This window comes from Phoca vitulina, unplaced genomic scaffold, assembly GCF_004348235.1.
Source record: "Phoca vitulina isolate PV1807 unplaced genomic scaffold, GSC_HSeal_1.0 scaffold50, whole genome shotgun sequence".
Lineage (NCBI taxonomy): Eukaryota > Metazoa > Chordata > Mammalia > Carnivora > Phocidae > Phoca > Phoca vitulina.
In genome coordinates this window covers 12,127,932-12,140,519 of record NW_022589753.1, presented here as the reverse complement: position 1 = coordinate 12,140,519, position 12,588 = coordinate 12,127,932, and the positions used below count along the sequence as shown (strand labels likewise).

At 45.1% G+C, this 12,588-nt stretch overlaps 1 protein-coding gene across 1 annotated transcript in view; it reads left to right on the top strand.

The window, feature by feature from the left end:
• The window catches only part of ARFGEF2 (ADP ribosylation factor guanine nucleotide exchange factor 2), a 92,129-nt gene that overhangs the window by 40,825 nt on the left and 38,716 nt on the right, over positions 1-12,588 (top strand). The window contains exons 13-21 of the mRNA XM_032387515.1: positions 688-796; positions 1,461-1,644; positions 3,619-3,730; positions 4,334-4,539; positions 7,313-7,397; positions 7,500-7,671; positions 8,470-8,621; positions 9,880-10,008; positions 11,056-11,214. Coding sequence (XP_032243406.1) covers positions 688-796; positions 1,461-1,644; positions 3,619-3,730; positions 4,334-4,539; positions 7,313-7,397; positions 7,500-7,671; positions 8,470-8,621; positions 9,880-10,008; positions 11,056-11,214 — 1,308 coding nt within the window. The remainder of the gene's footprint in view (positions 1-687; positions 797-1,460; positions 1,645-3,618; positions 3,731-4,333; positions 4,540-7,312; positions 7,398-7,499; positions 7,672-8,469; positions 8,622-9,879; positions 10,009-11,055; positions 11,215-12,588) is intronic.

The following is a 12,588-nucleotide window of genomic DNA, read 5'->3' as shown; positions in this document are numbered from 1 at the left end:
TTAAGCAATTTTTTTCCGAAGATTTTATGTATTTATTTGAGAGAGAGAGAATGCATATGTGCATGTGCGTGAGGGGAGGGAGGGAGGGAGAGAGAATCCCAAGCAGACTCTGTACTGAGTACCAAGCCTGATGTGGGACTTGATCTCATGACCCGGAGATCATGACCTGAGCTGAAACCAAGCATCAGACATTTAACCAACTGAGCCACCCAGGCGCCACAACCCTGTTGGTTTATTAAAAAGGAAAGTGTCTTAAGTGTTTTTTGAATTATACAAGCAATGAATAACTTCCTTTTAAAAATCCAGATAACACTTGGGGCACCTGGCTGACTCAGTAGGTAGAACATGCAACTCTTGATCTTGGGGTCATGAGTTCAAGCTCCATGTTGAGCATAGAGTTTACTTAAAAAAAAAAAAATCCAGCTAACACTGTTCCTTTTAGGAGGGCACACATCGCCTATTTTTCTACTAGGGTGTTTGTAATGAACAGCTTTAGAGATTTTCAGGGTTTTTGCAGTGAGCCCTTAATACTTATGTCACCTGTTAACTTTTCCTTGGGTTCTGTGCTTAATAGCACCGAAGGTCAGTGATTATCTCGTATTCTCACAGAATTCCATAAGAGTCCTGTAGATGTCTGCACTCAGTGTATCTGTTAAGTCTCTGTGCCATGTCCCTTCTGTCCTTTAGGAGCTCAGTCTGAGGAAGAAAGGTTTGGAGTGCCTCGTGTCCATTCTCAAGTGTATGGTGGAATGGAGCAAAGACCTGTATGTGAATCCCAACCACCAGACCAGCCTCGGTGAGAGGGCTTGCTTGCCTCAGCACCACCTCCATTCACAGCATGACTGTTGGGGAAGTCGTCTTGGTGTCACTGTCTTAGAATTAGCAAAACACTTTAGTTTGCTGACTGCCTTAAAGCTTCTGCTTTTTAATCCATCTGGATTTGGAGGGAATAGTGTGAGTTGTGCTCTAACATCATCTTTCCAAATGGAGAGACAGTTATTCTGATTTTTTTAGTAGTCTCTCCTTCCCTCACCACCTTAAAGCACCACCTTTATGATATACCAGATTTCCCTGTGGAAGTCTGTTTCTGAATTTTCTATTCCATTCTACGGATTTGTCTGTTCTTGCATCATTACCACACTTTTCAGATGCCTTGAATTCTTTAGTGAGTTTGATACCTGTTAGGGCAGGTCTTTCTATTCATTGTTCTTCAAGTGTCTTCACGGTTTTGGCACTTCTGTTCTTTCATGTGAAGTTTAGAATTAGCTCATCAAGTTCGACAAAAAAGTAAATTTTTAAGTAAAGTACCTGAGTGATATCAAGGTTTCATGCTTACGACTCTTACGGTATAAACTTTATTGTTACAGGTCTGGAAAAGGGAACCACCGAGTCAGACCTGAGCTCAGGTATGTCTGTACCCCATCTGTTGATTTAGTTTCCTTTGCTTTATGTCATCGCAGGTCAGGAGAGGCCCACAGATCAGGAACTAGGGGATGGGAAAGGCCTTGACATGGCAAGACGGAGCAGTGTGACGTCCATGGAGTCCACGGTGTCTTCGGGGACCCAGATGGCTGTCCAGGATGATCCAGAGCAGTTTGAGGTCATCAAGCAACAAAAGGATATTATCGAACATGGCATCGAGCTGTGAGTATGGCTGCTACTCCAGCCGAATCTCTTGGGGCCTCTGACAAAGCCACGTCTTCTCCGGGAACCTGGGACTGACTCCCCTAGGGGAATGCCTATTACAAAAGGCCAGTGCTGATGCTCGCAGCCAAGCCTGACTGAGCCAGAGTGAGTGAGTGAGAGAGTGGGAGAGGGAGAGGCAGAGGCAGATTGAGATTGAAATTTAATAGCTTTGTGTAGTTGATGCCTGGTCTTTTTACTTTTATTTCACCTAATGCAAAAAATTAAACCAATTTAGAACATAAAAGTATGAAGCAAGAATGTTTAATCACTCATAAAATTATTATCTAAAGGAAATCAGCATTGGTAACTTTTTTCCAACTATATCTTATGAATAGTTCCAACATACAGAAGAATTAAGCTTGTCGTATTAGCATTATTTAGGTATATTTTTTTCTGAACCATTTGAAAGTAATTTGCACCCATCATAATACCTCAGCCGTGTATCTTTGGAAAATGACATTCTCTCATAAGTGCATCATCATTATTATAAGCATTGGTAAATCTTAAGGTGTTTCTTTCCAGTCTCTCACACATAAAAATACATAAACTCAGTCTCATATTCTGTCCAACTTTTGAATGATTAGTTAACATAGTAAATTTGGTTTGTTTTAAAAGCTGATGTTATAATACTTATGAATTGAAGTGTTGATCTCGTTTCCACTCTCCCCAGCCCTCTATCGCCCCCAGTCTATTCTCCCCAAAGCAGCTAATCTTTTAAAAACTTAAATCAGGTCTTATCAGTCCCCCACCTAAATCATTCCACATTTCCCTCTCCTCATCACAGCCTGGTCCCGCCTCCAAACCCCCACCCCCACTGACCTCATCTGCCAGTACCCGAGTCACACCGAGTGCTTTAGTCCCTTGAACACCTTGAGCTCTTCTCACCATTGTGCCCTCTGCTTGGAATACTGCTGGGTCTTTTTCCTCCCTCAGGCTTGGCGAAACCTCTCCTCCTCAAGGAGGCCTTCTGTAGCCTCCTGTCTGCAGGCTGCTCCTACTCGTACCTGATCCATGTCCTTCCTGCGCAGCCCTTGCCCCAGCACAGAGCATTCTCCAGTGCGGGGCCTGGTAAATAGCACATTGAATTTATCCATAGTGAAGTATGCCTACCTTTAACAGGAAATACACACAGTACTTAAGCACTATTAAAGGAAATCCCAATGTGGACAGTCTAGGGCTGTTATATTGGCTCTCATGGACATCAAAGATCCAGGCTTTTTTAGTCTTTCTCCTTTACCATCCTTTTTTTTTTTTTTTTTTTTTTTGCGGGGGGGGGGTGCACAGGAAGAGAGAGAATTTTAAGCAGGCTCCACACCCAACACAGAGCCCGACATGTGTCTTGATCTCACAACCCTGAGATTGTGACCTGAGCCGAAATCAAGAGTCAGATGCTTAACCAGTTGAGCCACCCAGGTGCCCCTCTGCTTCACCATCCTTAACACAATTTCCACCTTCAGTGTTGCCTCGTGGTTTAAGGTGACTGCTAGAGCACCAGCCATCACACATATACTAGGGAATAAAGGGGAAACTGCAAAAAGAATATACCTCCCAGCCAAGCCAGGTTTGTTTAAGGATCCTTCCTAGAAGTACCCACACCATTTCTGCTCATATATCACAGGCCAGAACTTTATCACGTGGCCATACTTTAAGGGAGGCAGGAAAATGTAATTTTTATTCCAGGTGGTTGTGTGCCTGGCTAAACATCTAGGGCTCTGTTAGTGTTGGAGAAGAGGAGAACAGATGTTGGGTGACAGCCATTGGACCCTGCTATAGCTAGGTCAGAAATTAAAGGTGAAATTCAGAGAAGCCACCAGGACACACAGGACCTTCCTGAGCTGATAGGCGATGACTTGTTCATGCCTCAAATGCCAGCTTTTTCTCTCCTCCAGATTTTGAAATAAGTAACCCATGTCCTCTCTCTTTTTGAAACAGTTTCAATAAGAAACCCAAGAGAGGCATCCAGTTTCTCCAGGAGCAGGGCATGTTGGGAACATCAGTTGAAGACATTGCCCAATTCCTGCACCAGGAGGAGCGCCTTGATTCTGTAAGATTGGGGGTTGGACGCTTGCGTGTAGGTTTTATCAGGTGATTCTGAGACCCCGCCTAGCTTTAACCTAGAGCTTGGCTGATCCTCAGCGCAGTGGCTATTGTCCACTCCCTTGTTTATAGCAGTCCTCCTTACTCCTTTGGCCAGTGTTGGCAAAAAGCTCCCAAGAGGGGGTTGTGTACTTGGTGGAACAGTGTCAGAACTAGAAGTGTCCTTTGACTGCTAGAAACTTCTTTGGTTACATACTGATGAGCAGGTTACAAAAATGGCTACATAACTAATAAAACCTGCCTAAGTGCATGATATCATCTTAGCAGTCAAAGGACACTGTCTGCAGCCCACCTCCGTCCTGAGTGTGTCCCATCATTCTTTCATCTTTAAGTCTCTTGTGCCTCCTCCTGTTCTGCCTGAGACAGGATAGACTGAGCCTGGAATGGGTGGGTGGGTGGGCAGGCTTGGAGTCGCCCAGCTTTTCTAGCAGGCCAGCCTGTTCTGGGTGTTGAGAGCAGGGTATTCTGCCTCCCCACCCTGTCTGAAGTGTGTTTTACTATGGGTTCACATATGACAGTTTCTAGATGTGAGTGGGTGTGTATGTTTCAGACCCAAGTAGGTGATTTTCTGGGAGACAGCACAAGGTTCAACAAGGAAGTGATGTATGCCTACGTGGACCAACTTGACTTCTGCGAAAAGGAATTTGTCTCAGCCCTACGGACATTTCTAGAAGGTTTCCGTCTACCTGGGGAAGCCCAGAAGATTGATCGACTAATGGAGAAATTTGCTGCGAGATACATAGAGTGCAACCAGGGGTAAGCGCTGTGTTGAAGTCCCTTCCATGTCATCTTTTTGTCTGCCTCAGAGCACTGATCTTAGTTTGGTTGGGAGTTGAGTTTAATCTTTCTAAATCTGCGCCAAACAACTAACATTTCTGTTACGATGTGCCAGACACTGCTGAGGGATTATCTCAGGTAAGACCTCACAGCTTCTGTTTGTGTCCCCTTTCTGCAGACAAGGAGAGTGAGGACCAGAGAGGCTAAGTAACTTGCCCACATTTACACAGGTAGAGCCCACGCTGTCTTTTTTTTTTTTTTTTTTTAAAGATTTTTATTTATTTATTTGAGAGAGAGAGACACAGCGAGAGAGGGAACACAAGCAGGGGGAGCGGGAGAGAGAGAAGCAGGCTTCCCGCTGAGCAGGGAGCCCGATGTGGGGCTCCATCCCAGGACCCTGGGATCATGACCTGAGCTGAAGGCAGACGCTTAACGACCGAGCCACGCAGGCGCCCCTAGCCCACACTATCTTGATAAGAGTAATTTTATGAGTTGAGAAGGGGCTTAGGCACCTCTTTCCTAATTAAGAACAGCTCCCTGATCTAACATATGGGGTAGATCTCAAGGATTTTGGTTTTTCTTTGGTTACATACTGAGGAGCAGGTTACAAAAATGGCTACATAACTAATAAAACCTGCCTAAGTGCATGATTTCATCGTAGGTCCTCTTTTGGTGGGTAGTTCATGTTTTTGTAGGAAGTGGAAATTAAAAAGAAAGCTAACTTTTATTAAACATCTCCTGAGGCACCTGGATGGCACAGTAAGTTGAGTGTCTGACTCTTGGTTTCAGCTCAGGTTTTGATCTCAGGGTCATGAGATCGAGCCCCGTGTCAGGCTCTATGCTCAGTGGGAAGTCTGCTTAAGACTCTTTCTCCTGAGGCGCCTGGGTGGTTCAGATGGTTAAGCATCTACCTTCAGCTCAGGTCGTGATCTCAGGGCCCTGGGATCGAGCCCCATGTCGGGCTCCCAGCTCCGTGGGGAGTCTGCTTCTCCCTCTCCCTCTGCCTCTCCCCTTGCTTGTGTTCTGTCTCTCTCTCAAATAAATAAAACCTTAAAAAAAAAAAGACTCTTTCTCCCTCTGGCCCTCCTCCCCTATGTGTACACACGCACATGCTATCTCTCTCTCTGTCTCTCTAAAATAAATCTTTTAAAGACAAGACAAAACCCCAAAAACACATCTCCTATATGTCAGCCATACCATGGGTTTTACATACATTTCATTTAATTAATGGCAAGCCTGGGAGTAGTGTCTCCATTTTTTAGAGAGGAAACTGAGGCTCTGGGAGAGTGAGCAACCTGTCCAGAGTTAATTAGCTGGTAAGTAGCAGAGCAGGATTGAATACGGATTGTCTAACTCAAAAGCTCACACTCTTTCCCCTGGGCATGAAGTGAAGAATGTCTGAATATACTATGAACATGATGTAGAAATTGTTCAGTAGAGACATTTTAATAAGTTTGCCTCTCAGGTCAATTTGGTTTTCATATTAATTGGTTCTAATCCTCCAGGCACACAACGAGCTATTCCCATTAGATGCATGGTCAACAGAGGCAGCATCTGGTCATTTTAACCCAGTGAACATAGAATTTGCCGTGAAGGCAGAGGAGATGTTACTTACTTTGAACATATCTCCTGTGTGGACCTGGGGACCTTGGTCTGTTTCTCTTAATGGCTAAACATGTTAGATTGTTTCATGGTAGAATGCAGACCTTTTGGGGCACTGGGGTGGTTCAGTCGTTAAGTGTCTGCCTTCAGCTCAGGCCCTGATCGCAGGGTCCTGGGATCAAGCCCCGAATCGGGCTCCCTGCTCAGCGGGAAGGCTGCTTCTCCCTCTCCCACTCCCCCTGCTTGTGTTCCCTCTCTCGCTGTGTCTCTTTCTGTCAAATAAATAAATAAATAAATAAAATCTTAAAAAAAAAAAAAAGCAGACCTTTTGTTATGTTCTTCAGAGTTTCTCCCTTTCCTTTTGGGGATGATTTGGACAGACCCGTTTTTGTAGCTTCAGCCTCACATACTTTGAGACTGTGTATCCACACATTTTTGTCTTTTCTTGGCTAAGGCAAAAAAAGTCAGACTTAAGCATATTATGTAGAACAATATAAATATTTTTTTTCAAGTTTCTGCTGTTTAGTATTACAGTGGGTAATGTAAGCTGTAAATAATTAATAATTGAACAGCAGTTTTCTCTTTTTTTTTTAAGATTTTTTTTTTTTTTTTTTAAGTAAAATGCTCCCAGCATGGGGCTTGAACCTATAAACACAAGATGAAGAGTCGCACGCTCTACTGACTGAGCCAGCCAGGCACCTCTGAACAACAGTTTTCTTCCTCTTTCTCCCCAGTGCCCAGCACAAAGTAGATGCTCTCAGGAACAGGACCAGGGTGAGGTAGGTGAAGCACAAGGGTGCAGACTGTAAGGGGGCCTCACTCTCATGGTCGGAGTGAGGGTCTCTGTGCATTTTGTGCTCTGGGTGCCTCACTTGCCACACCCTAATCCAGGGTTCTGGCTGTACCTTGAGAATCTTTAAAACTTGAGTTAAAACTGCTTTATTCAAAGAAACCTAAAACGTGACACAATTTCTTAATTAGCTTTTTCTACACTCAAGGTCATTAGTTATTATTCGATGGTGATAAAAACATGAACACTCTTGACTACTTTGGCATCATCATGTGGAACAGTTGGCCTGCTTTCAGTGCAGCGTGTCTCCATTAGCCTCTTCTCTGTGCATGTTCTTATATCTGGAACCTTCTTTTCCAGGCAAACCCTGTTTGCTAGTGCTGATACTGCATATGTCCTAGCATACTCAATTATCATGCTAACCACAGACTTGCACAGCCCTCAGGTAAGATATTTTAATGATTTATATATTATAGTAGCTAAATAAGGAGTTTTATTTGGGCCATTGGATGTTTTCTAAATGGCTTTTAATTTTTTTAAATTTCAGGTAAAAAATAAAATGACAAAAGAACAATACATTAAAATGAATCGGGGTATCAACGATAGTAAAGATCTCCCGGAAGAATATCTGTCAAGCATCTATGAAGAAATAGAAGGCAAGAAAATTGCCATGAAAGAAACAAAAGAACATACGATTGCGACCAAATCTACTAAGCAGAGTAAGGTCTAATGACAGATCATTTCTGTTAATCCTAATTTTCAAGTGTATCAGATTGCATGATTAAGTTCCCTGATAATTTTGTGTATCTAGATATCTGAATAGTAAGTGTGTTTATTTTTTTAAAGATTTTATTTATTTTTGACAGACAGCAAGAGAGGGAATACAGCTGGGGGAGTGGGAGAGGGAGAAGCAGGCTCCCTGCTGAGCAGGGAGCCTGACACGGGGCTCAATCCCAGGACCCTGGGATCATGGCCTGAGCCCAAGGCAGACGCTTAACGACGGAGCCACCCAGGCGCCCCAGTAAATGTGTTTAAATCAGTTAGTGTGATTATGTTGATTCTCTCATAACCATCTTCTTGCTAGATTGGTGATTAGTTACAAGAAGGAATTTAAAATGAGTAATCTGAGAGCTAAATTATCCCACACAGTGTTCCTTAAAACTGCTTTAATGCCACTGATGATGGTGCCAGCCTTGATGAGAATGTGTGAGGGAAGGCCCGTGACACTCTCGGCTTCAGCAGAGCATAGAGATTGAGTGCACAGGCTGCAGAGCCACACTGGCCAGGGTCAAGTCCCACCTCCACTGCTCATTGGCTGTGTGTCCCTGGGCAAGGTGCTGAGCCTGTGTGTGCCTCATTTCCCCCTTCAGTAAAATGGTAATATTTGGAACACACTCACAGAGGTGCTCAGGAGGATTTGTGACTTAATCGTTGTAAATCTTTTAAAACCGTGCCTAGCCCACAGCGAGCGCTCAGTGCGTGTCAGCGGCTGCTATTAGACTCTCATTTCTTTGTAGGCGTAGCTAGTGAAAAACAGAGACGGCTGCTGTACAACCTGGAGATGGAGCAAATGGCTAGAACAGCCAAGGCTCTGATGGAGGCTGTGAGCCATGCCAAGGCCCCGTTCACCAGCGCCACTCACTTGGACCATGTCCGGCCGATGTTCAAAGTGAGTATCCTGAGAAGCCAGAACCTGGCTTGGCCTGATTCTGCAGGTGACCAGCTAGAAGCTAACCAGTGCCTCTGTAATGGTGAAGAGGTGGAGGAGAGGAAAGGTCAGGTCTGGGTGCTTCTGTCTGAACAGTTACTCAAGTGAGTTCTTCCCAGAAGCCCTTTAATGATGCAGGGGATGTGCCAGGGCCAGCCATAGGCGTGGGCTCCACAGACAGAATGGCTAGTTTGAATCCTGCCTTTGCCACTTCGTAGCTCTGTGACCTTGCTCAGCTTACTCAGCCTCTCTCTCTGTTCATCGTCGGTAAAATGGGGACAAACACAGGGATGCTGTTGGGGCTGCTGGGGGACTGAATGAATGAAGAATTATTCAGGCAAAAGAGATCGTTTTATTTTGACCTCTCACCTCCGTGGCCTCAGGGTTAGTTTACCAGATGAAATTAGTTGGAAATAAAAGACAGTATCCTGAAGTCTCTCTGTTTTTAAAATGTCTAATTTTTCTCTAAGGTGTTTTTATAGTAGCTGTCAATATCCTGTTAGTTGAGCACTTCTAGATTTTTGTGAACCTTTATTTCCAGGGAATTCACAGGAAAATTGGAGGAAAAGTAAAGTCTAAATAATTTTTTTTTAATTTTATTTATTTGAGAGAGAGAGAGAGCACAAGAGGGGATAGGGTCAGAGGGAGAAGCAGGCTCTCTACTGAGCAGGGAGCCCAGTGCAGGACTCGATCCCAGGACTCCGGGATCATGACCTGAGCCCAAGGCAGTTGCTTAACCAACTGAGCCACCCAGGTGCCCAAGTCTAAATAATTTGAATTAGGAACCTTTCAAGAAATTAAGTTTACAGAATATGAGTTGTGTGTAGGTTTTATTTTGTGTGCCAGCCTCTGATTGGCCCTGCCTGCCTGCACTCTGCAGAGAAGGGTTCTTGTGCCCTGAATAGACTCGGCAGGGAGTAGGATCTCCAGTTGATGAGTGATGTCTGCCACCAGCGCAGGTAGATGTGGTGATGGCACGCTAGCCACTATTTATCTTTCTTCCTTCCTTTCGAGCTGTACATTTAGTACGGAGCATATCTATAGTGACACCTTTGACCACAGTTGAGGAGGAATCATTTAATATTGTGAATGGAGTAGATTGAAATCAGAATAGCAGTGAACTTGGCATCCTGGCTGTGCTCATAACTAACAGCGTGGCCTCTAAGTGCTCCTTCCATGCTGAAACTCTAGACATGATGGAAACCTCGCTTCCTTTCAGCTGGTGTGGACGCCGCTGTTGGCAGCCTACAGCATCGGACTGCAGAACTGTGACGATACGGAGGTGGCCTCCCTGTGTCTGGAGGGCATCCGATGTGCAATCCGGATTGCCTGTATCTTTGGAATGCAGGTGGGTGGAAGTTAGCAGGGCTCCAGAGTTGGTGGTGGGCTGTGTTCTTTCAGATTTGGCAAAACTTAGAAACTATCAGACATTTCCAATTAGCCAAAAAAGTCTCAGCAAACTACCTACTCATGCCTGCTGAGAGGAAGCCCACAGATTTGTGCTGACAACAGCCTCATTAGGGAGAAAATTGGAGATTTGGATTGTAACCTTCTTTAGCGAGTAGGTGGGGTCTAAGCTACTTGATTGGGTTTGACAAAACAGACTTCCTATCCATCTGCCTAATTAGCTGCCCTAGTGCTAAAATATTACTTTTCCTTTTAAGATCAGTTTTTATCATAATGTCCTTCATTTCCAAGTCTTCTCTGGGGGAAACAGATAGTTTACTGCAAAATGAATATGTCTGTAAGCCTTTGAATCTTGAAAAATTAAAGCAACTACACAAAATACAATTCTCAAACTCTTAGGAAATTAGGAGGCTGTCGGTCCCATGCATCACTTCCTAAGTAAGAATTTGCACCCATTTATTTTGAAAAACTCAAATCTTCCATTCCCATGTATTTTACAGTTAGACATTTTCTTCTGTACCAAGACCACAGGCTTTGACACCAGACAGTCTGGGTTGCAGATCCTTTCTCTAGCCACGTGACATTGGCCTAGCTAACTCCTCTCTAAGACATCCTTGGTCTCCTCAGTAGAGTTGAGAAAATAGGCCTACCTTGCAAGATTGTTGCAGAAACTAGAGTGTATGTGGCAATCTTAGCATTCAACAGATTCCTCTCCTGCTCCCTCCAGAGGGAAGGGAACGTGGAATTTAAGTTTGAGGTCAGCTGCGAAGGAGAGAGCCGGCTCTCGGCCACGTGGCGCGCAGGGATGTTCGGTAGCAGGAGGACGTCAGCACGGAATAACTGGCGTGTTGATGTGCGTGAAGCCCGTTAGGTGGTGTTTGTACAGAAGATATCAGGAGCCCAGTGCACACACAGGCCTGTTGATGTGGCAACGGGCACGCGAAGGGTGGAATCTCAGCACGCTTTCTTGCTTGGACTTCCGTTGCAGCTGGAGCGAGATGCCTATGTTCAGGCTCTTGCTCGCTTCTCCCTGCTGACGGCCAGCTCCAGCATCACCGAAATGAAGCAGAAAAACATCGACACCATAAAGACGCTCATAACAGTGGCACACACCGATGGCAACTACCTTGGGAACTCCTGGCACGAGGTGCGTTTCCTTTGAAAGCCTGGCAAATGCCTTTTCTTAGTTAGATGGATTCCCAGCATTTTTCTGATTCAGTGTCCGTCTTCTATCTTTGGTCAATTCCAGTTCTGGAACTAGAGTCAAGCCTCGCTTTAACTCTGGGTTTTCCTTTATCCACAAATCCTCACGTCTCTGAAAGTCAGCTTCTGGGGCTGTGGTGGGTGCGTTAAGATGCTCCATGTCACGGGGCAGCCCCCTCCGCAGCAGCTCCTGTTTGCACGTGAGCGCACTGCCCCAAGCCCTTGGGCTCCTCCTGGGAGCTCATAACGTCCCTGTGTAGATTTAGAAAAAGCTGGGGGCCTGATCTCTCTCCTAATCGTATCTGAAAAGGATAAAGGAAATTGTTAACATCCTGAGTAATAGAATTATGCAGGCGATTTATTTTCTGCTTTTTTCCCTTAAATTACATTACCTGATTTCTCTGGTGTCTGCACATATTGCTTCTTGCTTTAGGGAGAAAACTGAAAGAGTAGAGGTGAGTGTGCAGAGTGACGGGGACCGTGGGCACCTAGAGGGGACATGGCTGCTTCCTCCTCCGCGGGGTCAGTTCCTAAGGGGGAAGGCCCAGAGCTGGACTGCTGGGGTCCGGTGTGGGTGTGCAGCTCTGCCTGCGTGTGTGGCATGCAGGTCCCTAGTCCCCGGGCCGCACCTTCGTGGGGTTGCCATGAGGTGAAGGGAGGTCATTTGCAGGGCTCAGAACTGCCTTTGGCAGGTAGTGAGGGCTCAGGAGATGTTAGCCCACCTCTTCCCACTCATCTTGGCAGGTACCTTTGTCCCCTTTCACCCAGCCTTTCCTTTCTCCACTGCAACCCTGGAGTTTTTTCCATATTAGAAAAGATGAAGTTGTACGGGGTAGAGGTAGGGAGGACTGGTTGGTTGGGTTTTGGTTTTTGTTTTCGTTCTTTAAGTTATCTCTGTGCCCAGGGTGGGGCTCAAACTCAGGACCCCAAGTTCAAGAGTCACATGCTCCACCAACTGAGCCAGCCAGGAGCCATTTTGTTGTTGTTTTTCTTTGTTTTGTTTTTAAGAAGTAATTTCCTGTTTTCTGAGGAGTCACAATACATAGTGAATCAATAAATAGCTACTTTCTCTCATAGAACTTTTTTTAATCTGGGAGGCGTGATCTCGATGGGCTTCCTGCTGGTTGCCGAGTATATAGCAGCACCTAGAAATGTTAAAATGAATTACCGCCTATCTGATGGTCAGAAACCTTGAGAAACCAGGCTGGAGCCAAGAAGTCCTGGCCGCAAGTTGTTGACATACTTGAGACGCTGGCCATCCTCAGCTTCTGGAAAAGGGAGGGAGTTAATAACAGTTTACTGGTAATAATTTAGTGGT